The sequence below is a fragment of the Manis pentadactyla genome, chromosome 13 (assembly GCF_030020395.1).
Source record: "Manis pentadactyla isolate mManPen7 chromosome 13, mManPen7.hap1, whole genome shotgun sequence".
Taxonomy (NCBI): Eukaryota; Metazoa; Chordata; class Mammalia; order Pholidota; family Manidae; genus Manis; species Manis pentadactyla.
The window spans coordinates 84,735,205-84,761,080 of record NC_080031.1 but is presented as its reverse complement, the minus strand read 5'-3'; the positions used below and the strand labels follow the sequence as shown (position 1 = coordinate 84,761,080).

The 25,876-nt window shown below is 36.4% G+C and overlaps 1 protein-coding gene and 1 non-coding gene across 2 annotated transcripts in view; both read left to right on the top strand.

Annotated features, from left to right (window-relative positions):
* HSD17B4 (hydroxysteroid 17-beta dehydrogenase 4) overlaps window positions 1–25,876 on the top strand; it is a 78,685-nt gene that overhangs the window by 21,183 nt on the left and 31,626 nt on the right. The window contains exons 3-11 of the mRNA XM_057490722.1: window positions 2,489–2,596; window positions 4,518–4,577; window positions 5,932–5,953; window positions 8,388–8,434; window positions 10,035–10,119; window positions 11,221–11,408; window positions 17,488–17,579; window positions 21,334–21,358; window positions 22,965–23,093. Of these exons, the coding sequence (XP_057346705.1) occupies window positions 2,489–2,596; window positions 4,518–4,577; window positions 5,932–5,953; window positions 8,388–8,434; window positions 10,035–10,119; window positions 11,221–11,408; window positions 17,488–17,579; window positions 21,334–21,358; window positions 22,965–23,093 (756 nt within the window). The remainder of the gene's footprint in view (window positions 1–2,488; window positions 2,597–4,517; window positions 4,578–5,931; window positions 5,954–8,387; window positions 8,435–10,034; window positions 10,120–11,220; window positions 11,409–17,487; window positions 17,580–21,333; window positions 21,359–22,964; window positions 23,094–25,876) is intronic.
* On the top strand, window positions 15,025–15,186 carry LOC118921458 (U1 spliceosomal RNA). The gene has a single exon (XR_005028343.1). It is a non-coding gene; the product is annotated as a U1 spliceosomal RNA (small nuclear RNA).

The following is a 25,876-nucleotide window of genomic DNA, read 5'->3' as shown; positions in this document are numbered from 1 at the left end:
GTATGCACATCCCAGTATAAAGTAGTGATGGTATTTAACATTTTTATTTATTATTACTGTATTAGAATTTTAGTCTTACAGTTGTATGGTAACAGTGTTCTGTAGTATAGATATGTTTTTCTTTGTATACAAGTAAAAAATCTTGTAACGTTGTTGCTATCCAAGCCCTTCAGCCTGTAACCTGGGCTTTTCTAGTCTAGGCTGTAGTCCCTGTGAGTTGGCTCTGGTCATAGTAGGATGACTGAATGAGGTCAGTGTTAATTTAGTGCTAAGGTAGAGACTTGTCTTGAATAAATATATTCTGATATTGGTTCACTGCACATCATTTATGTCAATAAATTATTTACCCAGGTTTCAGTGTTCACCTGTTTGGTTGCACTTTGAACAATTTCCACTTGGGGGTAGTCTTTCATTGCACAATTGAATAATTTTCTCTACTGAAATATCACACTTGCCAATTGGCTTTTGAGCTTTCCCTTGCTTGGTTAAAAAGGGTTTTAAAAGACTGTTAGCTACATGTTTTAAAACCTTGATATTTTGTACTGGTTGTTTCCTGTCATTTGAATAATTGCATGGAAATGAGTGATTAATAGGAATTTAGTCTTGAGAATCTTAACCACATGTTTTTTAATCTCTTCAGGGATAATATAAGACTCTTTCCATTTCCGCCTTCACAGCATTTTTTTATTTGCAGTAAAACTGATAAAACTATATTAGAAAAAATATAGTCTACAGTTTGAAAACCTCATTTCCTTTAAGAAAAAAAAACGTTTAGCTTAGCTGACTTTAAGTGTGTGTAGACACTGGCTTTTTCTCTGTATCATCTTTTTGTCTACTCAATCCCCCATGCAACCCTCACCCGAATCCAAAAAAGGAGCCATTCCTCCGAAGGAAAAAAAAATTTTTTTTTAGCGTATTAATTCTTTGTCCCAAATATTTTTTTAAATTGTTTTATTTTTCAAGTTATTTGGCACTGACCTACGTATCTTTTCAGTACTTTTGCATTTTATTTTGTAAATTTTATCAGAAATTATTGTACAAGTTAACTTTGTTTTTTGTGCCTATTACTAAGTTAATTTGGCGTTTTTATACCTTGTGCTAAACTCTTTGCATTGCTGTAGTCATCACACACTTAACTTTCAACAGATTATAAACTCTTCAAGGGCAGGCACCACTCTCAGACATGTTTGTCTCCCTCTATAGGTTTCCTTACAAATAGTAAATGCTCAATTAATATGTATAATTGGATATAAAGAGATGTTAAGTGGTAAGTGCAGTCATTTGTTGAACATATAAAGAAATTATAAATTAGTGACTGAATACATATTAGTTCTGTGGATAATTTTTGACTTCTTTTAATTGTTTTTCTTTCTTTCATTGTAGCCCATGACACAGAATGTTCTATTAAGATTTACAAGAGAGCTTCTCTGTCTACTAGTTTAAACTCATACCAGTTCTTTATCACCATTCCTGTAAACAAAAGGTTTCTTGACATAGAGAAGTTATTTCACATTGTGTATTTAATCTTTTTTTTAAATTGTAGTAAGAACACTCAATATTAGATCTACCCCCATGACAAATTTTAAGTGTACAGTATTATTAAATATAGGTACTATGTTGTAGACCAGATCTCTAGAATGAATTCATCTTGCATTGTTGAACCTTTGTGCCCACTGATGAGCAACTCCTCCTCTCTTGCCTCTAATCTTTGGCAACCACCATCCTACTCTCTGATTCTGCGAGTTTGTCTATTTTAGATACTTTGATGTAAGTGGAATCATGCAGTATTTGGCCTTCTGTGAATGGGTTGTTTCACTTAATATATTGTTGTCAAGGTTCATCCATGTTGCTGCATAATACAGCATTTCCTTTTTTTTGAAACCCGAATAGAATTCTATATTGTATAGATATGGCACATTTTCTTGATCAGTTCATCTATTGATGGACATGTAGGTTTCCATGTCTTGGTTATTGTGAATAGTGCTACAGTGAACATTGGGGTGCTAATATCTTTTTGAAATCCTGATTTTAATTCTTTTGAGTAAATATCCTGGAGTGGGTAAATACCCTGGAGTGGGATTGATTAATCATACAGCAATTCTATTTTTAATTTTTTGAGAAACCTCCATATTATTTTCCTGTGTGTTTAATCTTACTGTGATCCCAAGGTTATTTCTTCCTTTGTTTTTCCTAAAAGTGGATTGAATCATTTTCTTTTTCTTTTGAAAAAAGGAAGGGCATTGCAAAGTTACAAATTTCATGACATGAACCTGTATTTAAATATTTTTGCTCCTTCACATGTACATCTATAAACAAAGAGGCGTATTTTGGAAGTACATGTCTCATAGTGTGTTTAGTAAGGTGGGGATGGGGGTAGAAGGAAATTTGGGAGATAGATAGCTGAAGAAATACACTAGCAATAGAGTTTCATTTCCGATTTGTGTTTTGAAGGTCCAGAAATGAATTCTTGTTTGTTCTTATATTGCAGTGAATGATTTAGGAGGGGACCACAGGGGAATTGGTAAAGGCTCCTCAGCTGCTGATAAAGTTGTTGCAGAAATAAGAAGAAAAGGTGGAAAAGCAGTAGCCAACTATGGTATGATATTTCAGAGAATTGTTTATTTTCCTTCAACTAATGCTATCGCTCACATTAGTAATCACTGATCAAATATCTCAGCATTCCAGAGTAATCATGAAATTAGATTTTATCTGAATTAACTAAAGCTGTTTGGCTACATAGTTTATATAATACGGGAGAATTTTTTAACCTTGGTATAAATTACTTCATGAGTCTAACTTTTATTCTATCATTTAATATTTTTATTAATGAGCACATGATATAATCAATAAATTATTGTAGGTGTGGATATGAATATGTTCTTGTTTTAAAAGACCTGTTTTAACTAAAAGGTCTTATGTATTCCTATGGAATAACCTTAAATTCTTTTTAAAAAAGTTTTTAAAACATTCTTCAAGTAATATAGTGTAAGAAGAAGAACTTCCATATTCCCTTTGCACAAGTAATCATTGCTCCGTGTGACTTTCTTATCTTGTAAAATATTAAGAGTCAAAGTTAGGCATTAAAACAAATCCTTTAGATAAACAGCAAATACAGCCTTTACATTTAATGTATTGATTCCAGTGGTATGTACAAGGGACCTTCTTGAGTAGATTTGCTTTAAAAAGCTAGTACTTACTGAGATCGTTTTTATGGGCCAGGGACAAAATTAGACCACCAGTGACTTCATTTTGAAATTTTAGAGAAAAGGAAATAGAATATGGTTTGTTTTGAGTGTTGAGGGGAATAATGAGATAGGTATTTCAGTATCTTCTTTCCACATTGAGGATCTATGAAAAGGTTTTTAAATTTTTTTAAATTCTACAGTTTTAAAAACCTATGTTATAGAGAGAAAAATCCCAGACTTTCCTCCTCCGCACCACAGTTTTGATATGCAACCTGTATCAATCAGGATTCAGTCAGGAAAACAGAAGCTGCTCTAGGTTTTCCAAGTGTGAAAGGTTTTGATACAAAGAATGAGAGGCTGACATAACCATTGGAAGGGCTGGACAGGTGCGTGTCATGGGGAGCGGTTACCCTCAGCCTGCTGCAGGTGGTTTGCAAGAGCTCACCCACATGTGCTGCTGATCGTGCGTCAGCAGGCTGCTCACAACATTCCTGCATTTGCAGGCTTCTCCTGCTTTCCCACCCTTTAGGTGGATGTCTCTGGTAGGTCTAACTCAGGACTGTATGGGTCCCAAGGAAGGGACTGTTTTCCTGGCTTCTCCCCTATGATTGCAGAGAACATAGAAGGAGGCAGTGGTGACTTTGAGGTGACAGCTGACCATTTGACCCACAACTCTAGGGATATGACCCCCTCCCCTGGGCTGATTAGCAGAAAATAGTGAAGCCATAGTATTTTGTTGAGTTTTGCCTTTTGTAGTTAGTATTACAGAAATAGTACGTTTGTTTTCCATGTGTGGTTATAGCATTGAACATGCTTTTTCAAATTAAACTTGCATCTCCCTCCCGCTCTCCCAAATTTTGATTTTTACCCTAAAGGGAAAATGGCTGTGTGGCTATTTAAAATTAAATGGATATGAAATATTTAAAATTAAATATTCCGCTTGTCTGTCATTCTAGTGACATGTCAAGCACTCAGTAGCCACATGTGGATAGTGGCTACTGTATTACTGCAGAAATAGGAGATTTCCATCTTTATAGAAAGTTGTACAGTGCTGTTTAGGCAATATTTGCCAAATATTCTTTATTCGCCCTCTGGCCTTTTTTTTGTAGGTTTAAGAATAATTGTCTAGGGGCTAAATTTCTTTTGTAACATTAGATCATCTGTATCTTGATTTGTTATGTGCTTGCAATATAAATGTATTTTTCTTGGAAATGGGGGAGTGCCAGTAGCACTCACTGTATCAGTGTCTGTCATGTGCTCCAATTCACAGCAGTTAGAAGTCATTCATGAAGGCTATTACTGAAGGTTTGTACTAATTTCCCTTTCCCTCAGATTCAGTGGAAGCAGGAGAGAAGATTGTCAAGACAGCCCTGGATGCTTTTGGGAGAATAGGTGATGTTTCTTTGCATTTATGGCACTAACAGAAGCTTCTCCCTTCCTAATAAAATATTTTTGATTTTACTTTTGTTTATTAAAAACTCCCTCTTTCTTGATAATGAAGTTTTTAGATTTGTTTTATAAATTAAGTAGTTTATATACCCTACCTTATTCTACAGAGGGTTCGAGATGAGTTTTTAGGTGAAGATGTGTTGAGATTTTGTATTTTTTTGTACTTTAAGAACTTCTTAAAAACTCGTAAGATTCTCTAAGTTCTCTTTTTTATAGTAATGTAATTATACCCCATGTATTATAATAGTATGTCAACTATACTTCAATTTTAAAAATTCTTTTGAACATCAAAAAAAAAGGTTTAAAAAATTTATACCCCAAATGTATTTATAAAATAGGAGATAAGTCAGTGTTTTGGCAATAGAGAACCCAATGGATTCTTTTGGGTAATTATAATGATTTGAATTAAAGTGATTCAATATCTTACAGATTAATTAAGGTGAATTATATATAATACAAGGTTTTATCTTTAAGAAGCATTTCAAATATATTGTTTAGTCCATCCTTCTCTAGTTATTCTTCCTGGTTTAGTCCCACACATTTTAAAAAAGACTGTTGAGTTGCTAGAGGGCAGCAGTTCTGCAGATAAGCCCAACATGTTTACAATTTGAAAAACCTTAATTTTCATAATTTGAGTTCCCTCACCATAGTATTTTTGGCTGGCATATTTATTTTTCTAGTTATGTTTGGTCTTGCTAATAAGAGACATGTTCACATCATATTATCTGACAGAGGGATAGAGACCACAAAGGTATAAAATCATAGGGTGAAATAGCCATAAGGTGGCAGTTTGAATCTTAAAAAAATAATTCCTTTCTTTTCATAGTGAGAATACAATTATGTATTAAGACAGGCCACCAGTGTCTCACTATAATGGTTTCCTTTATGGGCTTTTGACTTTTGAGGGGCAGGGAAGAATTTTTGAAACTTGTAACTTTGTGAGTGGATTTGGAGGTTAAATGAGGTATGACTTGTACCACACAATCCTAAGAACCTAAAAGTCATACAACAGCTTATTCTGTAAATAAGATGGTGGCGTTTTGGTAGAAGGTTGAGGTGGAAAAATTTAGCTATGTAAGTTTGAGAGGAAAGCACCGATAAATGAGGTACTTGAGTGTTCGTGAATCAGACATTGTTTTTGCTGTCATTATAAAGTTTTGTTCTCATAGCACTCTTTACCTTTTATATTTATTTTGCCTTGGGGGGAAAACAGTTTTGAAAGAAATGTGAGTTATAAGCAAATGCTGATAAATATGTTTGCTTTTTTATTTGTGACTTAGATCTTTTTATATTGTAGATATTGTGGTCAACAATGCTGGGTAAGTATACTTTCTTTTTTTTTTTTAAGTTTTAAATTCATTTGGGATTTATTTCAGTCCAAGGTGTGAAGAAAGGATCCAGCCTTACATTTATCTCTAACTGATTAGACAGTTATACAAATACCAGTTATTAAATAATTCATCCTTTCTTTGCTAATTTGACATGCCATTGTTACCACATACTAAATTATTAGACATATGTGGGTCAGTTTCTATATTTAATTTTTTTTATTTTACTGATCTATCTTTTCTGGAACCACCAGTATACTGCTTTTATTATGGTGGCTTTTGTTAGCTGGTAGAAAAGGGATTCTTGCCTTATTTTTTGTTTAAAAACTTTCCTGATGAATTTTTGGAATCCAGATGACTCTGGAATTCACATTTTTTTTTCAGATGAACTTTGGAATCACCTTGTCAAGTATCCCCTCCTACAATTTGATAGATATCTACTTACTGCCATTTTATTAATTGTTTTCTCTTGTTTTTTATATCTCCTCTCTGTTCCTTTCTTCCTCTCTTATATTCTCTTCTTGTTATTGATGATTTTATTTAGAGTTCTAATTGGATTTCTCTCTCTTCTTAAAATTTATTTATTCTTGTGTGTGTGTATTTATTGTAGGCTTTAGTTTTGGGGTTACCAAAGGTTCAATAGTAGCTTCTTTACTACATAATAGTCTATCTTAAATTGCTGATTAGTCTATTTCAAATACAATCTAAAGGAACTTTTTTCCCCTTCTTCTTAGTCCTCCACATTTCTTGTATTAGATGTCATAATCTGCACTTTTTGTGTATCCCTTGAGTGATTTTGTGTATAGTTGATGTTGCTTCTTTGTTTTAATTTTGTGCTTGCTTGGTAATTAGTTGGTCTACTGCCTTTACTGTGGGTTTATTTTCATGGGCGAAAGCTATGTAGCCTTCAGGTCATTTCTATCTACAGCAGTCCCTTTATCATATCATGTGAGACTGGCTTAGTGGCTCTTTTTAAGGTTTTCTGTCTCTTTGTTGAAGTCCTCCCTGAGATCTTGAATACTTTACTGTAAATCCGTGAGCATGTTTATGACTAAATTTGAAATCTTTATCAAGAAGATTGGTGATCTCTGTTTCATTTAGCCCTCTTTCTGGGGTTCTGTCTTGTAGTTTTGATTGGATCAATCCCTCTGCCTTCTCATTTTGTCAGGGCTTCTGTTTCTTCCTTTGTATTAGGTGTCTGTGCTCTGCTTTCTGGCCTATAGAACGATAGCGTTATGAAGAAGGTGTGCTATGGTTCCCAGAAGCTGAAGATTCTTTACTGTCCAGTGTCTGGCTCCATTTTGCAGGGGCCCCAGTTGTTGGCATGCTGTGGGCAGGGCGCCTTTCTGTCTGGCCTCTGTAGTGGTCTCAGTCTGGGTGGGCAGTTTGCTTGAACTGCTGCCTTTGTGATCAGCTCAGGAGTCTCTGCTGAGCTCGCTGTGGGTGGCCCACCCTCTGCTTGGCCTGCAGCAATGACAGGGCTGCAGGGTTAATGGGGTGGGTGGAGTGATGTGCCTCAGCTGGATGCACAGCATGGGGTTTAGACACCCACAGGGAGGAAGGAGCTCTTGGGGCTGGTGCCTCTAGGCACCTCTCTGGCTGGGCTGAAATGGAGCCAAGCAAGCTGGGAGAGTCTCCCTCTACCTGCCGGACAGCAAAGTCTGATGCTGATGCTGGACCACGTGGGCTGGTTCCCCCAGTGCCAGGGAGGGGCCTCAGTGCTGCATTGCAAGCAAGGCAGATGGAGCATCTGGAGACCCCGAGAGTTCCCGATCTGTTGGGCTGAGGAAGGGCTGAGGAGGTACCCTCCACCTGCATGTTCTCCTGAGGAGAGAGTTCTGTCCAACCCTCACCTCTCTGGTACCCCTCCCACTGCTGGCAAGTCTTTCGTTTGAAGCTGCCTCTGCTTTGGGTCTCAGGACCAGCAGAGCCTGCCTGTCCTCCACACTGGCTGGAGTCTCAGCCTCCCAGAGTGTTCCGCCTGCCCCTGGTGTCCAGCCCCAGTAATCACCAGAACCCAGTGTAACGTGGGCTTGTGCGCCCGGAGCAGATCCCCGGGGCCAGATATGCAGCACTCCTGGGAGCCTTCCCCTTCCCCCCTCTGTTCCTCTCTCTCCTGCCTGTAGGCTGGGCTGGAGCAAGGGCTTGAGTCCTGCTCCGTCTCAGCTTTGCCACCTCACCCTGTGGCTCCTCTCTTCCTCCTCAAGTGCAGGGGATCTGTTCTGCAGTGTTCAGGTCGTTTCAGGTCTAGTTGCATTTGCTGTGTTTTTTCCTCTTTTATATGTTTTGGGAGGAGGTTTCTGTCTTGCCTTCCTATTCTGTCATCTTTTTTTGTATTCTTTTATTTTTGGTGAAGTAATGTGCATGCAAAGTTTTTAAGTGTGTATGTCTTCCCCAACTAACCTATATAATATCACCTTTTTAGAATTCTGAGGGACCGTACCTTTGGTAGAATAAGTGATGAAGACTGGGGTAAGTTGTTTTGAATGCTTATCCATTTAGCCTTAAATATTTGATGAGTTTATGCATTTAAGGGAAAACTTCCTTTTACCTACTTTTGCTTCTGCTGATTTAGGTGATGAACAAGCTTTCAACTGAAAATGATGAACACTTTGGAAATAGCCTATTTTTTGTTTAATATTTGATAAATTAAAAACAATATAGATCAGTTGGTAGAAGTTATCCAAGAGGATTTTGTACCTTTTGATTTGTTTCCTCTTTTTTCCTTTGAGAGGCAGTTAGCATTTGTAGCAGTATTAACTCTAACAGCCTTTAGCATCTTAGTCTGGCTGTGTGATTTTTATTGCAAGTGCAAAATCAGGTAATTTTGAAGATTCTAAGTAGGACAAATTTCCTTTAGGAACGTCCAGTTGCAAAGATTGAGTTTAGGTAATGAAAAAACTAGAGTCCCGAATTTTTTTTCCTGTCTGCTCTAAGTTGCCTTACTTTCATTAGCCATCAGAACTAAAGCCATGGTAGCTGAGAACAGGAGCAGGCAGGGTAACTCAGGTGAATTATATCATTGTTTACAGAGTGTGCCTCTGGGTAACATTTCCAGAAGTTCTTTTGGACAAAGCAGAATATCTTTGTGACTTAGAATTAAGCAAAGTGGGGCTTTTAGTTTCCTCTTCCTTTGTAACAACTGGGGTAAAAGAGAAGCTGAGAAAGATAAGATTTGTTGGCAAAGGGGGCTATGTTGGCACTTTGCTTTGAACTCTAGTAGGGCTGTGTGTTTCCTCCTTCGGTGTCGTCCTAAGTTCACCACTGTCCAATACCCTTTCCTTCTATTCTTTCTTTCTTTATTCCTCCCTTCCTCCCTCTCTCCCTCTCTCTCTTTTTCTTTCCTTTCTTTTTTACTTTTTCCTTTCTTTCTCACTCTTTTTCACTTTTACATTATTCTTCTAATATACACCATAACATTTGTTGAGGCCCCAGATTGAAACAAAAATAAGTAAAAATGGTTAAAAACTTAATAATGCAAAGAATAAAGTTAAAGCTAGAGTTGTTTGCCTGTCTGTGTCATTCCCCAGGTTGCCTGTTCATTGGGTTGGCATCTCTAGAGGCAGATTGTCTTCTCTCTTTCTTCTTCCCAGCTCCCTCCTTTTACTTGTTACCCTTCCCCCTCCTTACTCTAACTTATTTGCAAACCCTGATAAAAATAGGGGTGTAGTGATATACTGAGCATTTTGTAAACATTTATTGATGATGAACTCTGGTTTATGATGATGCTTTAACTGTTTGTGCTGAGCCCCTATTAATATATATGTAAAATTCTTAGTTATTTGTATTAGTGGATTTTTATATAAATGAAGCATAAATTAAAGATGGTACTGTATTTAGATGTGAACAGGGATTACAATAAATTTATCATAATTTATAAGGGAAATGGATGGTTATAAAATTGGAACAGAAGCAAAAATGGTTACTCAGAGAGTGGTGTGACAATAGTTGATTTTGAATGCTAGGTGTAAGATGAACATTGTTATGAATGTAAATCATTGCTTATATTGTTTCTGAGTTATGACTTTCTAATTTTTGACAATGTATTTAATAAAGGAATTTCTTGTTTGAGATATCATCCATAGAGTTCATTTGCGGGGCTCATTCCAAGTGACCCGGGCAGCTTGGGATCACATGAAGAAACAGAACTTTGGAAGGTAAGAGTTGCATGTGGCTATCAAGGGGGATTCGTCATGTTGTGTGTAGGTTCTTCTGCACAGAGAAAGATAATTGCTTTGACACTGAGGAAAAAAATCTTCAGATATATGCACAGGCTTTAAAAATGTAGTTTTGGTATATACCCTATAAACTGGTGTCATTTAATTACAGGTTAGCTTGAACTGGACAGCTTTATATTTCTTTATACCTCCTGCTTTTCATTATTAATGATTTTTCTTATTTTCTCTGCTATTTTAGCAGTATATTCTCTAACCAAAGTTCCATTTTGTATGTACACTGACCACCTGGGGACAGATGAGTGTCTGCTTCCTGCTAGCTCGTACTGGCCAGTTGTGAGTTGGTCTTTATAAACTGTTTAGGAACTGTGGACTCTCAGAGTTGCATCTACGAGAGTGACTCAGAACATGGCAGAAGCTATCAGGTGGCTCCGTGCACTCTAATACTAGCCAAGGTCATTCCTCCATGCACTCTAATACTAGCCAAGGTCATTCCTATTGCCTTAGGGTTCACATATATCTACTAGAAGTAAATTGTTTATGATACCTGTTCTTATTGGAAATTTCTAGTTATTCTAATCCTACCAGTTTCTGAAAGTAAATTATATGATTCATTTTACTTCATCTGCTAAGTAGAGTGAGTTAGTAGTTGGCACCTTTTGATGTGAGGCATTTAATATTTAATCCAGAAAGAGAGAGGGGCAAGGAGATGAGTACAGAGAATTAAAACTTATTTATTTAATGTTTCTTATGATAATTTTAACTTATATATTTATTGCCAATTTATTTTATGTTTATAAATATTGTTTTTCTCAACAGATAATGAATATACATCCTTCACTCGAATTCATTAGGTCCTAATCAGGGATTCTTTATAAAACAGTTAAACCTTGTAGTTGAATTTTGAGAGATTATTTATATTATTAATATTATTTAGACATATGAAATCATAACTACGAGAACCTAGAGACAGGATAGAATTGCTTTTGACAGGTGTAATGGTATTGAAAAAAAGAGTCTTAAGAGTTGCAACAGTATCAAAACATAGAGCAGATGATATTGAGAGATTGATTTTCCTTTTAGGATCATTATGACTTCATCGGCTTCAGGAATATATGGCAACTTTGGCCAGGCAAATTACAGTGCTGCAAAATTGGGTCTTCTGGGCCTTGCAAATACTCTTGCAATTGAAGGCAAGAAAAGCAACATCCATTGTAACACTGTTGCCCCTACTGCTGGATCACGTTTGACTCAGAATATTTTGCCAGGAGGTAAGTTACTTAGATTTTTCAGTGCTCTTACCCACAAATCTCTGTAGAGGGAGTTTTGTAAAAGTATTTAATTTTCTGAATAGGTAAAAAATTATTTTCCTTACAGTTTGAAAAGTGTTATGTATAATTTGTGTTCATTTTAGAAGATTTAGAAAATCACAAAGGAAAAAAAAATGCCCCTAATTCTACCATGATAAGATAAATTTTCATTCCTTTTCTCTGTATAGGTAGACATAAATATATACTTGTTTTTTAGAGAATGAGGTAATAGTATTATTACTGTTTCATAATAATAATTTTTTAAATTAATAGACTGTATTTTTTTAACAGTTTTAGGTTAGTAGAAAAATTGAGCAGACAGTAAAGGAGAATTCCTATAAAGTCTCCCCTACCCCCACAGTTTCCCTTATTAACATCTTGCATTAGTGCACTACATTTGTTGCAATTGGTGAACCATTTTGATCCATTATTATTAACTAAAGTTCATAGTTTACATTAGTATTCACTGTTTGTGAATACTATATATAGTTGTATGAGTTTTCACAAATGTGTAATGTTATGTATCCACTGTTACAGATCATACAGAATAGCTTCAGTGCCTTAAAAATCCCCTGTGCTTCACCTCTTCATTCCTACCCTCTTCTTCCTAAATATCTGGGAGGATTGAAGCTCATTTCTTTTTATCACTGAATAATACCTCATGGTCTGGAGGGACCACTGTTTATCATTTACCTAGTGAGGAACATTTTGGTTGCTTCCAGTTTTTTGGCAATTATGGATAAAGCTGCTATAAACATATTCATGCACAGGTTTTTCTTTGGATATGTTTTCAACTTGTTTGGGTAGATATTAAGAAGCATAATTGCTAGATCTTATGTTAAGACTGTTTGGCTTTATAAGAAATTTCCATACTATTTTCCAAAATGGCTGTGTCTTTTTGCATTCCCACTGGCAGTAAATGAGAGTTCTTGTTGCTCCTCATCTTTGTCAGCATTTATTTTTTTCAGTCTTTCTCATTTGGTCCTTCTAATAGGTATACAGTGGTATCTCATTGTTTTAATTTGCAGTTCCCTCATGACATATGGTGTGCATTTTTTTCCTGTGCTTATTTGATGCTTTTTTGTCGTCTTCTATGATGTATCTGTTTGGATCTTTTGTTTATGTTTAAATTGGGTTGTATGTTTTCTTATTGTTGAGTTTTTAGAGTTCTTCACATATTTTGGAAGCACGTTCTGTATCAGATACATATTTTATAAGTATCTTTTTTCCAGTCTGTAGACTGTATTTTTATTCTCTTGATCTCTTCCACTTTTGAAGGATAATTTCACTGGATACAGAATTCTGGGTTTGTAGTTTTTTTATTCAACACTTTAAACATTCCATTCCATTCTCTTCCTGCTTACATAGCTTCTGGAGGGAAGTATGACATGATTCTTTACTTGTTCCTCTAGGTAAGGTATTTTTCCCTCTGCTTTCTTCCAGGATTTTCTCCTTGTTTTTTTCCTGCAGTTTGTATATAATATGTTTAGGTATAGATTTTTGGCAACAAACAGCTTGATATCTTCTGAGCTTCCTGAATCTGTGGTTTGATCTCTGTCATTAGTTTTGGAAAATTCTAAGCCAGCACTACTTCAGATGTTTCATCTATTTCTTTCTCTCACTTCTGGAATCCCCATTTATGTGCATGTTATATCTTTTGTAATTATCTCAAAGTTCTTGGATATTCCCTCTTTTTCTTCTCTTTGCATTTTCAATTTGGGTCATTTCTAGCAACACATATTCAAGCCCATTGATTCTTTTTTTATTTTTGTCACATTGTTTTTGTCCTTTAGCATTTCCTTCTGATTTTTTTCTTAGTGTCCATCTCTTCTTACAGTAGCCATCTATTGTTGCATGTTATCCACTTCATTACAGTCCTTAGTGTATTAACCACAATTATATTAAATTCCCAGTCTGGTAAGTCTAGAATCTCAGCTAATTTGAGTTTGGTTTGGATGCTTGCTTTGTTTCTTCAGAATGTGCTTTTCTTGCCTTTTAGCATACCTTGAAATTTTTGTTGAAAGCTGAATATGAGTATTAGGGTATTAGAAAGTAAAATAAATGGGCCTGTAGAGTGCAGTTCTGCTTTTTTCTGGTTAGAAGTTAGGCTGTTTATTGTTTGCTGTAGCTTTCAGTGTCAGAGGCTTCATTTTCCTTGTGTCCTGGTTTTTGTGTTTCCTGTTGTCTTCAGGTTTCCCTAGAAACTCTTTGTTAAACAGACTGTGTGTCTTGAAGTTCTCTCAGTTGTCACCCACTGTTACTATACTGGAGTCCTGTTGATGTGGCTGAAAGTTATTGGAGAGGGGACATGATCTCTAATCTTATGATTAAATCTCCAGTTTTATTAGTGGATTAGAGTTCCTGGGTTATGTCCTTCAGAAGAGTTTCTTAGCCTTTTTTTTCTTTTCCTTATTTGAGACAGGAGCCTAGAGGGGCTCCAGCTGTCTAATGCCCTTCTGTTAGGTCAGATAAGACTCTAGTAGGATAGGCCTTTGTTAAGGAGAACAGAACTCTCTGAAAATATTTCAGAATGATTTTCTTCTGTGTTTTTTGTAATATTTCAAAAGATATTTCACCTAAAAAATACTTCAAAATGTATCTTTAACAGATATGGACGTTATAACCACAATGCCATTATCACATCTCACAAAATAATTCATTAATATCACCAAATACCAAATTCATATTAAAATTTCCCAGTTGTCCAGAAAAGATACCTTTTTAAAGTTGGTTTATTCATTCAGGATCCAAACAAAGTCTGCAGGCATTTTGTTACTATATCTCTTGAAGTTTCATTTAACACATAATAGTTCATTCTTCTTAAAAAAAAAAAAGCTGCTTACTTGTTGAAGAAACTAGGTCATTTGTTGCATAGACTATCCATCCCTCTTTCTTCATTTGGGTTGCCTTTGCACTTCTGTGGAAAATCAGTTGACCACATATGTGTTGGTGTATTTCTGGATTCTTTGTTTTCCATTGATCTATGGGGCTGTCCCTTTACCTATACTGTTTTGATTACTATAGTTTTATAGTAAGCCTTGAAGTCAGGTAATATGGGTTTCCCAACTTTGTTCTTTGAAAATGTAAAATTAAAAAATTTTTGAAGTATAACTGAGGACCTATGCTTAGTTATGTAATAAACAGAATATTTGACTAGTGGAAAACTGTGTGGTTTTTGATACTCTTGGTTTTTAACATACTTCTAAAAAGAAAATTTTCATAGTACTTTAAAAGTAGCTTCTGTGAAATTCTACAAAACTATTGATGAGTGACATTGTTTTAAAGTTAGCTACTTCATGGAACACAAATGCTTATTCACAGTACCATTTACTTTCCACATTTCAGCTAACATTCATTTTAGAACTTGAAATTTGTAATACAAAGTATACACTTGATAGCCTCTGCTAAGAACTGTACCTAACCAGTTTGCTTTAGTGTAGAAGAGCTATTTGGACTTGAGATCTTTTTTTCCCTCTTTCCTTTGTCAGCAGGGCCATTTTTAAAAGTCCCTTATTTTAAAAACTTTATACTGTCATATTCATATCAAAGGAATTCTTGTTAAAAAACCAGGTTATATGTACTTACTTGGCAGGGGAGATACCATGATCACAAAGGTGGTTTTCCCAGGGCGAGGCTGATCCATTGCTCTCCAGATGTGCTGACCCCTGCGATTTCCCCAAACGTGGGAAACTCGACTGTATAATTTGTGGTAGTGGGGACTGTGTTCACACTTTCCCCTGGGAAAAGAAAGAAAGAGAAAAAAGGACCAGATCATATGAAGGACAGATACAATTCACTTTTTTCCTTTTCCATATAATACTACATATATATGCAAAACAGTATAGATTACTGGTGAAAAGTGCAGCAAAAAAACACAATTAATAGTCATGAACTCACTATTCAACTTAAGAATTGGAATGTTACCAAAAACTTGCATCTACTTTCTGTCCTCTCTTCTACCCCTCTGCTTCATGCCAAGAGATAGCCACTACTTAGAACTTTGTGTTTGTCGTTCTGTTGTTAGATTTCTGCCTTAGTCAGGCTTTTTGTCATCAGCTGTAGACTCCTTTTGGGAAACAGTCATTTTCAAAAAAATATTGAACACTTTGGGTTTTAAATTTGTTTTTCTTTGATAATGTAGTTTCCATGTATTTGGACAGGTCTGTACCTCTAGAGATGTTAAGTAAAAGTTTAATGTATTTAATATATTTTATGCCCACCATACTCTAGTAAAAGAAGTTTGGAAAATAAGATCTACTTTAGACAAATGACTTAATCTTTCTGGACCTGTTTTCTGTAAAGTAAGAGAGTTGTAGACCCTTCAGATTCTAAATTTCTGTTAACTTTTTATTTTTTTATTACTCTTCTATGGTTAAAAAAAGCTGAAAACTTACTTTGCCCCACAGTTTTACTTCTCTTCCTCTGAAATATCCATTTACAGGCTATCAAATGAATCATTTGTTTAAAGAACCAAATGTTATGAGCAATGTGTAGAGATATTTGCAATTTCATTTCCCCCTTTGAAATGTATTTGAAATAAATGGAAAGTAGTGTATGTAACTTACATGTTTCTTACACGAAATAAAGCATAATCCTAGAATGAATACCAATTTGTAATTAATTATTTACTTCTGTGTAATAACTCCAAACTTAGTGGATGAAAACAACAAATATTATCTTACAGAGTTTCTAGGATCAGAAATCTAGAGTGGCTTAGCTGGAAAGTTCTGGTTCTGTGTCTCTAATGAGGTTTCAATGAAGATGTTTGCTGAGACTCCAGTCATTGGACAGCTTGGCTGGGTTGGAGGGTCAGCTTTCAAGCTCATACATGTCCACAGCAGTTGGCAAGAGGCCTCCATTGCTTCTGAGTTGTTGTTTGGAGGCCTCAGTTTCTTACAAAGTGGGCTTCTCTGTAGGATTGTTTCTGATAAGGCAGTGGCTTTTCCCAAAAGTCACCAAGGCAAAAGTTGCAATCTTTTATAAACTGGTTTCAGAAGTGACATATATGTAAGGGAAATTAGAAGGTTATGTAGTGAGATGAGAGGTATGTATAGGTTAAGACTTTATTTTATCCTGTAATTTGAGATGATTGGCATCTACTTTTGGTTTTCTTCTTGTGTGTAACACAAAATGGAGAACTGTGTGCCACTAGAGTTTTTGCATACTTGAGAGCTTTCAAAGGCTGAAAAGTGAAAAGTGTTTGTCACTGATGTTTAATTTACAGGGACTGTAAATGTCTTTGTTACTTTAGCATATTAATATACAATTACATTTTGTCATTTCTCAATTAAAACTTGCGTTTATTTGATGCTTAATGATGATGAAGTATATAAACTGCATCTCATATGAGCCTTGGAACAAGTTGGTGGAATAAGCAGGCAGAGCATCTTAACTGCCATCTTACTGATGAAGACAAATGTCCATGGATGTTGAGTGATATGCTCCAAGTCCTATGTTGCCTACCTGGCAGGGCCAGCAGTAAAATCCAGGTCTTCATACTCCTTGCATAGTACCTGTCTGCTCTGTTAAGTTGTTCACAGAAGGAATGCAATGGGAAAATGCTTCTTATACTTTATAACTCATGAGTAATGGCTGCAAGGTCCATTATCCTACTGGCTTTACAGTTTTCAAGGATATTTTGTACTTTTCTAGCTCCTGGTTAAATCTCTGGGAGATCAAATTAGTTTTGGAAATGAATGGTACCTAAGTTCCTCATGTTCTATATAGCTTTGCTCCCCAGTCTTGAGTAGGCAGCTATAACCTGTCTTTGCCAGAATAGTATGTTCCCCATCTTGGGAAGGTATGTCTGATGCTTTCAATGTTAAAAGCTGGAGAGAGCTTCAGGAATATTTCCAGTGGGATGGAAAAGTTCTTCCAAAAGCCTTGAATGTGAGACTAATTATGAATATCTCATTTTTTTTATTAAGAAAATCTCTGAATTACCTATTATTTTAAAAGTAAAGAATTTACAGAGAGTAAAATGATTGGTTAAATATGAACATGTTCTTGTTTAAAACTTTTTTTTTTGCATTTGTTTCAGATCTTCTGGAAACTATGAAGCCAGATTACGTGGCACCGCTTGTCCTTTGGCTTTGCCATGAGAGTTGTGAGGAAAATGGTGGCTTGTTTGAGGTATTCTGCACCCTCCTGTTTTTTCCTAAAGTAATATTTCTATAACTAAATATATTGACAGGTGCTATTGACTGTCAGCTGGGAGGGCCAAACTTTTCACTTGCTACTGGCCTTTCTTTACTGGGACAACTGTGACCCCTAGTGGCTTGTGTTGGGTAATTACGTGTAGGCTGGGTCTTTGTGTCTTGCCCTGCCGAAGTGTAGGAATTTTCCTTTCTGTGGGCGTAGTTTGCCTTAGGCTGTTTCTCTGCTTTTGCGGAGCGCAGAGGGGTAATGGGCTGGGTGGGGGGGGGGGCTGTTTGGCTGTTTACCTCCGTGAGGGGGTCTCAGAGCTGTTGCCCAGGGGGTTAGTGTGCCCGGTTTTCCCTGTAATTTCCAGCCACTGGACTGTGACCTGTGTTGTTTCCATCTAGCTGTTAAATCCCTGTCCCTTTAAGACTTTCAAAAAGCACTCGCTTTTCTTTGTCACAGGGGCATCAGCTTCGGCACCCGCTCAGAGGTCTTGCTGCCCTATTTCCCTAGTTTCCAGCCCTCCACGCATGCACTGTGTCTGCGCTCTGGTGCGGGTGGCTGGGGCTGGGTGTTTAGCAGTCCTGGGCTCCCTCTCCCTCCCGCTGGAAGCTGGGGGGAGGTGTGCTTGGGTCCCGCCGGGCCGGGGCTTGTATCTTACCGCTTTCACCAGGTGCTGGGCTCTCACACGTGTGGATGTAGTCAGGCCGTTGTCCTGTGTCTTCTGGTCTCTCTTTTAGGATTAGTTGTATTTGTTGTATTTTCAAAAATACATATGTTTTTGGGAGGAGATTCCCACTGTCCTACTCACGCCGCCATGTTGGCTCTGCCCTGCAAAGTGTATAAATATAAAAAAAGATTTAAAAATTAGTATTTTCCAATAGCTCACATTTGTAAAAATCTGCATCTGTTGATGTAAGTTGACATGACTTTTTTGACATGCATGTTTTTAGATATTATGTTTGATATAATAGAGGGACAAGTGCTGACTAATGTGCTTTTTGAAAAAGTAACAGCAACTTCATAAATTGTCTTTAACCTTAGTTCTTCCTTCCTAATTTCTTACCAAATGAAAACCTGGCTGGTTTGATGTGTTTAGTCATATAAGTGTCATTTGGTTTGAGAAGCTGAATGGTAAAGTGGAATGCTAGAGCTTGGGGTGTGGAGTCAGCCAGGCCAGGTTTTGAATAGTTTGTTCTGGTAATTGCAAAAAAAAATTGTGCTAGTTCTTTGTTCTGGCCTGATGGAATATTATACAGGTTAATCTCCCTGAGCTTTCGTTTTGTTGTGGTAACTAGAAATCGTACTTTCACACTCTTAACATAGACCTCATCCATAGTGTTACCCCTTAATTTTAGCTACTATATCAGCATAGCAAGAATTTAGTCTGGTATGATAGATCAGTAAACATAATTTATTATTTACCTTAACTTTAAAAATAAATTCTATTTTGCCTTATTGCAGAGCTTTAAATGTTTATCATAAAAATAAAAATCATGCATAATCCCACCATCCAGCAGTATCCTATTTTTTTGCTCCATAGTCAAAGTCACTTTCGATCTTCTAATGCCAATTTATACATTTTTGATTTCTCATTTGATTTTGGTCTTTTTCTTTTCTAGCATGAACAGTTGTATTTTAGTTCACCCCACCTTTATTTGATTCTCTGTGGTAATAATGATCCTATCCTATGAGGAATACTATGATACTCAAAAATATTTCTTGGTTGCAAAGTAACCTCACTAAGTTTGAAGTGAATGATATATATTAACCTGATACATTTGAATAAAAACCTGATAAATACATAAAAAGTCTACACTTGTCAAAGCAGAGATATGTGTCTCCATTTTCTTAATCACAGCCATTAAATATGAGTTGTGGAAAATTAGCAGTAGAAAGGACTTTATAACTCTAAATTTACAGAAGAGGAAAATTTAATAATATCAAGCCATCTGGAGTTCACAGTTTGGCCTGCCTGTCTTTCATGTTATTAAAGAATTTTATCATTAAACTTTTTGTCTTTTACAGTTGTATCTATTATTAGTTATGTGAACAAAAATAATGTGCTTTTTGTAGAAAACTTAAAATATACAGGAAAGTATATAGAAGAAAATAAAAATCACTATCCAGAGATAACTATTACTAAATTTTTATGTGTTCTCTCCCAGTCTTTGATTAGATGTACATTTTACATGAGTAGTCTTTTTTTTATATACACATTTTATACATACACCCAAACATACCCAGATAACTTAGATCATGCTGCAGATGAAGTTTGTTATGTTGCTCTGTTTTCTTTTACTATATTGTGAACATTTTTAGTGAAGAACATTTGGTAAGCATGATCGGTAAAATGTAGTAAGGGGTGTGTGTGATATCTTGACTGAAATCTTGAAAGTAAATTGCCACTTTGCAAAGTTCTGATAGCTAGCTAGAATGGCAGATACAGATTCTTTAGTTTGGCTGGAGTGGTTGCTTCTAGCCTGAGAGGAGCTTATAGCTTGTTGCTTCACTCCAAAATATGGTAAAAACTGATTATCTCTCTTGCCTGGTATCAGAACCACTGCTGATTTATCTACTATGACAGCATCAAGGCTGATGGGCTTATCACAAAAGGTGTGGGCATATGACTATAAAGGCAAAAAGTAATCAAAAGCCATACCCTGGAGCCCAGAGCCACTAAAGTGGGTACTGTCTGCTCATACATTTTCTTCTCTCATGGGCATGTGGCATTCTTGTGATAAATTCTGGTACACTGAAGTTGCAGTGTTTGAAGATATGACAAACAGATTTTCTTTACATTAAACATTTTTTTCTGAGGATTTCCTCAAATGACCTCTAGAAAAAAATTTACCTTACTGCATAGCAGTTAAATTATTTGGTCATTTGCCTTATCTCTACATAAAGATGTTTCAGTAAAATGACTATGTAGTTCATTAAGTCAAATCCTGGTTTTATTTTTCTTTCCTTTTTACTTTTTTATTCACGAAGTTTTCCTAGAGAGATGTGTTGTTCAGCCTGCAAGGTGCTGGGCAGTTTTACTACAGTTGACCCTTGACAACATAGGCTTGTATTGTGTTGGTCCACTTATATGCAGACTTTTTCAATACACATATTGGAAAAGTTTTTGGAGATTTGTGCCAATTTGAAAATTGTTCTCTAGCATGCTTTACTATAAGAATATAGTATATAATACATGTAATATACAAAATATGTGTTAAGGAACTGTTTATGTTATCAGTGAAGCTTCTGGTCAACAGTAGGCTATTAGTGATTAAATTTTTGGGAAGTCAAAAGTTATATGTGGATTTTTAACTGCATGGGGAGTTGGTACCCCTGTCCTGCATTGTTCAAGGGTCAACTGCATTTATATTGTTTAACCTTCATGGCTCTTCACAAAGAGTATATTATTATCCTCATTTTACAAAAGGGGAAACTTCAATTTAGTGAAGTCAAGTAATGTGACCAGGGTCACACAGCTAGCCAGAGAACTAATATCAAACCTTGATTCTCAATGTCAGAGTCATGCTCTTCTGTACATGGTGCTGCTTTGTGCTTCTACTCTGATGGCATAATCAGTGCAATCAGAGGGGCCAATAGACTTTTGAAGAGCTATAGTATTTTCATGCAATGTCATCTAGCATCTAGTACTCTTAGTAAGATACTGCCTGTTTTTCTGATTTTAAAAACTCTTGTTAGTGATTTCACATTAGATGGTATAACTTTTTTCCCCTCTTTTTGGTAGGTTGGAGGAGGATGGATTGGAAAATGTAAGTTTTTGTAATGTTTTTGGTTTGCCATATATAATTTTCATAACTTTAAACCTGTATATCCAATTAGAGCTCTGTAAAGACCTTGTCCAATGCCTAATCAATGGATCTAGTGCATGCATATTCAAGCACAAATGGTGTTATACCAATAGGTTTTCTAAAGCATGTAAATTGTCCTTAAGGCTTGTGTCATTTTAAACAATCTGTTCAGTTTTGTTCTTTCAGTAGTCCATATTCAGAGCTTGTCCTGTCTTATTCAAAACTGGCTATTCCTTTAGGCAAAATGATCTCTCTTTCTGTTGTTTGTTCTCCCACGTCTCTGGCATCCCACATGCTTGTCCTTGCTGTTTCAGCAGAGAATTGAGTGGCAGGGAGGGCTGGTTTTGGAAAGATGGCAAGAGCCTAGATGGGGCAGCAGGCATGCTCTCCAGTTCTCTCATTTGACTCTCTTCCTTGGAGCTTGAGCCATCCAGGAAGACACAGAGAGGAATCACACTGGACAACTTTTTGGGATGGGACAAAGTACAAGCACTCTGTCAGACCAACAGTAAACTCATTTGGCTTTTACTCTCTTACCCCAGCTCTCAAACCTTGTGAGCTCCAAATTGGATAATTGCTTCTTGACATTTAAAAATAGTTGTGAAAATTCCAGTACCCCAAATCAGGTTTTCAGTTGGCTGCTCATATGAAAATTAACTGAATTTTTTAAAGGGTTGCCCTTACTGGAGGGGATTGTTACAGTATATTGTAGAATCAACATTTCATCATCAATGACTTTTTCTCCAGTTATTAAAGTAATATTCCTGAAGATTTTCAAGTGTTTTAATTATAGCCATTAGAAAAGAAGGTAAGTTTGTGCAATAAAAGCTGTATCTGGGACTTTAACGATAGGAAAACTCTAGAAGCAGCATTTTGTCATTCCTCAAGACAAATATTCAATTTAATGATCACCAAAGTCTGACCATTATGTTTAAATAAGGTTACTAGTGGTAGTTTATTCCTTGGCCTTTTTAGAAAGAAAACCAGTGTTAAAATTCTCATGAAACTTAGGCAGCAATAATGATTCTTACGAATCTGTGATGCGCATTCTAGTTGACTTCCTGTGGAAAAGGAGGAAAAACAAAGGGAGGAAGAGGGAGAATTATTTGGAGTGAACTGACGTACTTGGTTGTCTGACCCTTTGACCTGTTATCGCTACTAGTCCTCAGTTTGCTATCCCACAAAGCGTTCTTCTGTTTTCTTGAACTCTCTTACCCGAGTGGTCTGTGGTCGTGAAGTCATTCTTTGGCACAATTATTTATAATTTAATGTCTTCTGAGTCAGCATTTCATTCAGCATTTAGTAGTGTCTGGCATAGTCAGAGAAGTTTTTCTCTTCAGCTTCAAATACATTTTTAAAAATTGACATCCTAATGGGGTTTATTATTTTAGGAAAAACACATTTTGAAGCTTATAGTAAAACTCTTTAGAAGTTAGGACCTTTTTTCCCCCAGAATTCCCTTTTTCTTGAGGTTAAAAAAAATTCAGAGGGCTCTTATGAATTTTACTTTTTTCTGTCTCCCTCTTAAACTGTGTACTCAGTACCTTAGTTTTGTTTCTATAACCAGTACGCTGGGAGCGGACCCTCGGAGCCTGTGTAAGACAGAAGAATCAGCCAATGACTCCTGAGGCGGTGAAGGCTAACTGGCAGAAGATCTGTGACTTTGATAATGCCAGCAAGCCTCAGAGAATTCAAGGTAAAGAGGCCCAGGCCAGGTCAGTCCTGGTTGGGGAACCAGAGGCAACAGAGCCTTCTCATCTCTTCGGGAATTGTCTTCTATTTTAACTGTGGGCACTTAGACACTTAAATCATCTAGAGAACATTTTTCTTCTCTAGTAGGTATTAGAACTCTTTGAATTTAAGATACGTATGCGTTCCCACTGTAGTTTCTTAGTTCTTTTATAACCCTAGTTTTTTGGCATATGTGTGGTAGCTGGATGGTATGAGGTATTTATCCATTTGTGCTGAATGCATGTACTCTACAATAGACAACTGGTTTCAGAGTTTTCCATTATCTAACCATGTGTTCCTTATCTCACCAGATTTTCCTTTATCTCCAAAAGTTTATTTAAGCCTGTCTCTGAATAGATTTTTGCTTTGTTTTAGCACTTTCTCTTTGCTACTATCTCTCTCCCTTTCAAAAATGCCCTTTCCTCCTTTTATTGCCTCTACTAATCTTAATGCTTCTTTAGAAAATCTCAAGCCCAGGTAGTCAACCAAACCTCCCCAGATATTGAGCTGCTTAGATCCCCCTCTTAGCTGAACTTCTAGCACTTAAGCATCTAATTTTAATTGCTTTTCACTGTTATTATTTCCTAAGTATGTGGTTTCTTAACTGCATAGTATGTTTGTTTGGAGCCAGAGCTGTATCTCATATATACTTCTGTATTTGTTGTTGTCATAGTGCTGAGCTAATAGAAAGGACTTAGAAATGCTTGTTACTTTGAACTATTGAACTATCTATGACATGCCACAGGAATAGATAATCAATAAAAGTCACATGATTTTTTCTAGTATAGCTCACTATGCATGTAGCATATGAAATTTAAAGGTTCTTTTGGGAAAAATCATGAAATCAGGAAAAATCTTTTTTTTCCTCTTAGTAATTTTATATTCAGTGTGTGATAGAAGAATATATCTGAAAAATAACTGTTATTTTTTTTCCCTCTCCTTAATAACACTTTCCTGCCTGCTGGTCCACTCACTGAAATTTTCAGTATGTTTTTTCTCAATTAGAGGATACATGATTGTTATGTTATAGTAGTATTTTCTCTACTCTGTTATTTGAGATAAATTTAGTCTACGAATAGCAGTCACCTATCAATGAAAATGAATGGAAAGAAAAAGAAAGAAATATATTTTAAAATGCCCTCTGACATCAGAGTTCTACTTTATTACCTTAAAAGTATTAGACTAATATAAAGAAAGAGCTAACTAAATGAATTACATAATTATAAGTGAGAAGAGACCTCTAGTATTTGAAGTATAGTTAGAAAAATAATTTCACATTTTCTATGGAATTGAGCCTTTCCAGAGCACCTAGTTCAGTGTTCTCGTTTTACGGGTGATGGGACTAAATCCCAGAGCACCTAATAACTGGTCACAGCTTTCTCTCAGTTTGAGCCAAGTGCTGTCTCTGAATGCAGCACTTTCAGCCTGTGCCAAGGGGACTTTTGGTTAAATAGCTCCCCTCTAGGCAGCAACCTGAATGGGTGGTAAGGGGAGGGTTAGTTGGCAAGAAGCCTCCTTACTGGCATCACCAGGAGTGGAATCTACCCCTAGCATCTCACATTCCGTAGTTTGGCTTTGTCTGAGTGTGGAAGGAGGCCCATATCTCTAAGGTTTGTCCCAGAGCCTTCAGTCTCCTACAGCACATGCAGATGCTCCACGAGCCTCCTTTATTAATGCTTTAGACTTCTGAATCCTGTCTGGAATCACTGGTTGTCTTGCTAATGGGTTCCAGCCCCGGGCAAATTCACTATGGATTCAGTGTGACCAAAGAAATGACAGTAGAACGTTCTTGGGATGAAAGGGGTTTATTACCTGGCTTGTTCTCCTGGTAGTAGGTCCAGCACTAGTGCTCTGCCTCTGCCCAGAGCACTGGGCTGAGCTCTCTGTATAGTGCAATAATAGCTTATTGCCTACGGGTGTGGAAGTAGTAGCCTAGTTCATTTCAGTTGGCTGCTCATATGAAAATTAACTCAATTAATTAAAGGGTTTCCCTTACTGGAGGGGATTGTTACAGTATATTGTAGAATCAACATTTCATCATCAGTGACTTTTTCTCCAGTTATTAAAGTAATATTCCTGAAGATTTTCAAGTGTTTTAATTATAGCCATTAGAAAAGAAGGTAAGTTTGTGCAATAAAAGCTTTATCTGGGACTTTATCGATAGGAAAACTCTAGAAGCAGCATTTTGTCGTTCCTCAAGACAAATATTCAATTTAATGATCACCAAAGTCTGACCATTATGTTTAAATAAAATTACTAGTGGTAGTTTATTCCTTGGCCTTCTTAGAAAGAAAACCAGTGTTAAAATTCTCATGAAACTTAGGCAGCAATAATGATTCTTGTGAATCTGTGCTGTGCATTCTAGTTGATTTCCTGTGGAAAGTTACATCATCAGGCGGTTTAAGTTCAGTGAGGGTCCTGGCCATAGGAAGCCCAACTTCCCCACACTGGTCATAATAATGGTTTCTCTAGAAGAATTTTCAGTACTATATTCGAAGCTGTTACTGAATAGAAGATAGTATAGAGACCTGGGGATGGTGGTGATCTTGGCATTGTTCCATCCTGGAGAAGGAGCAAGGTGGGGAGAGAAGGAAAATTAGTTGTGCTTCCACCAGACAGACACTGCATTTCTATGGACAAGGCTCCCACCTTATAGAGGCATAATATTGCTCAAAGACATTGCAAAGCTCAGCGCTTCCTTAGAATCATAACCTGTGAACAGGATGTTGGACAGTGTCTTGTTTTCCA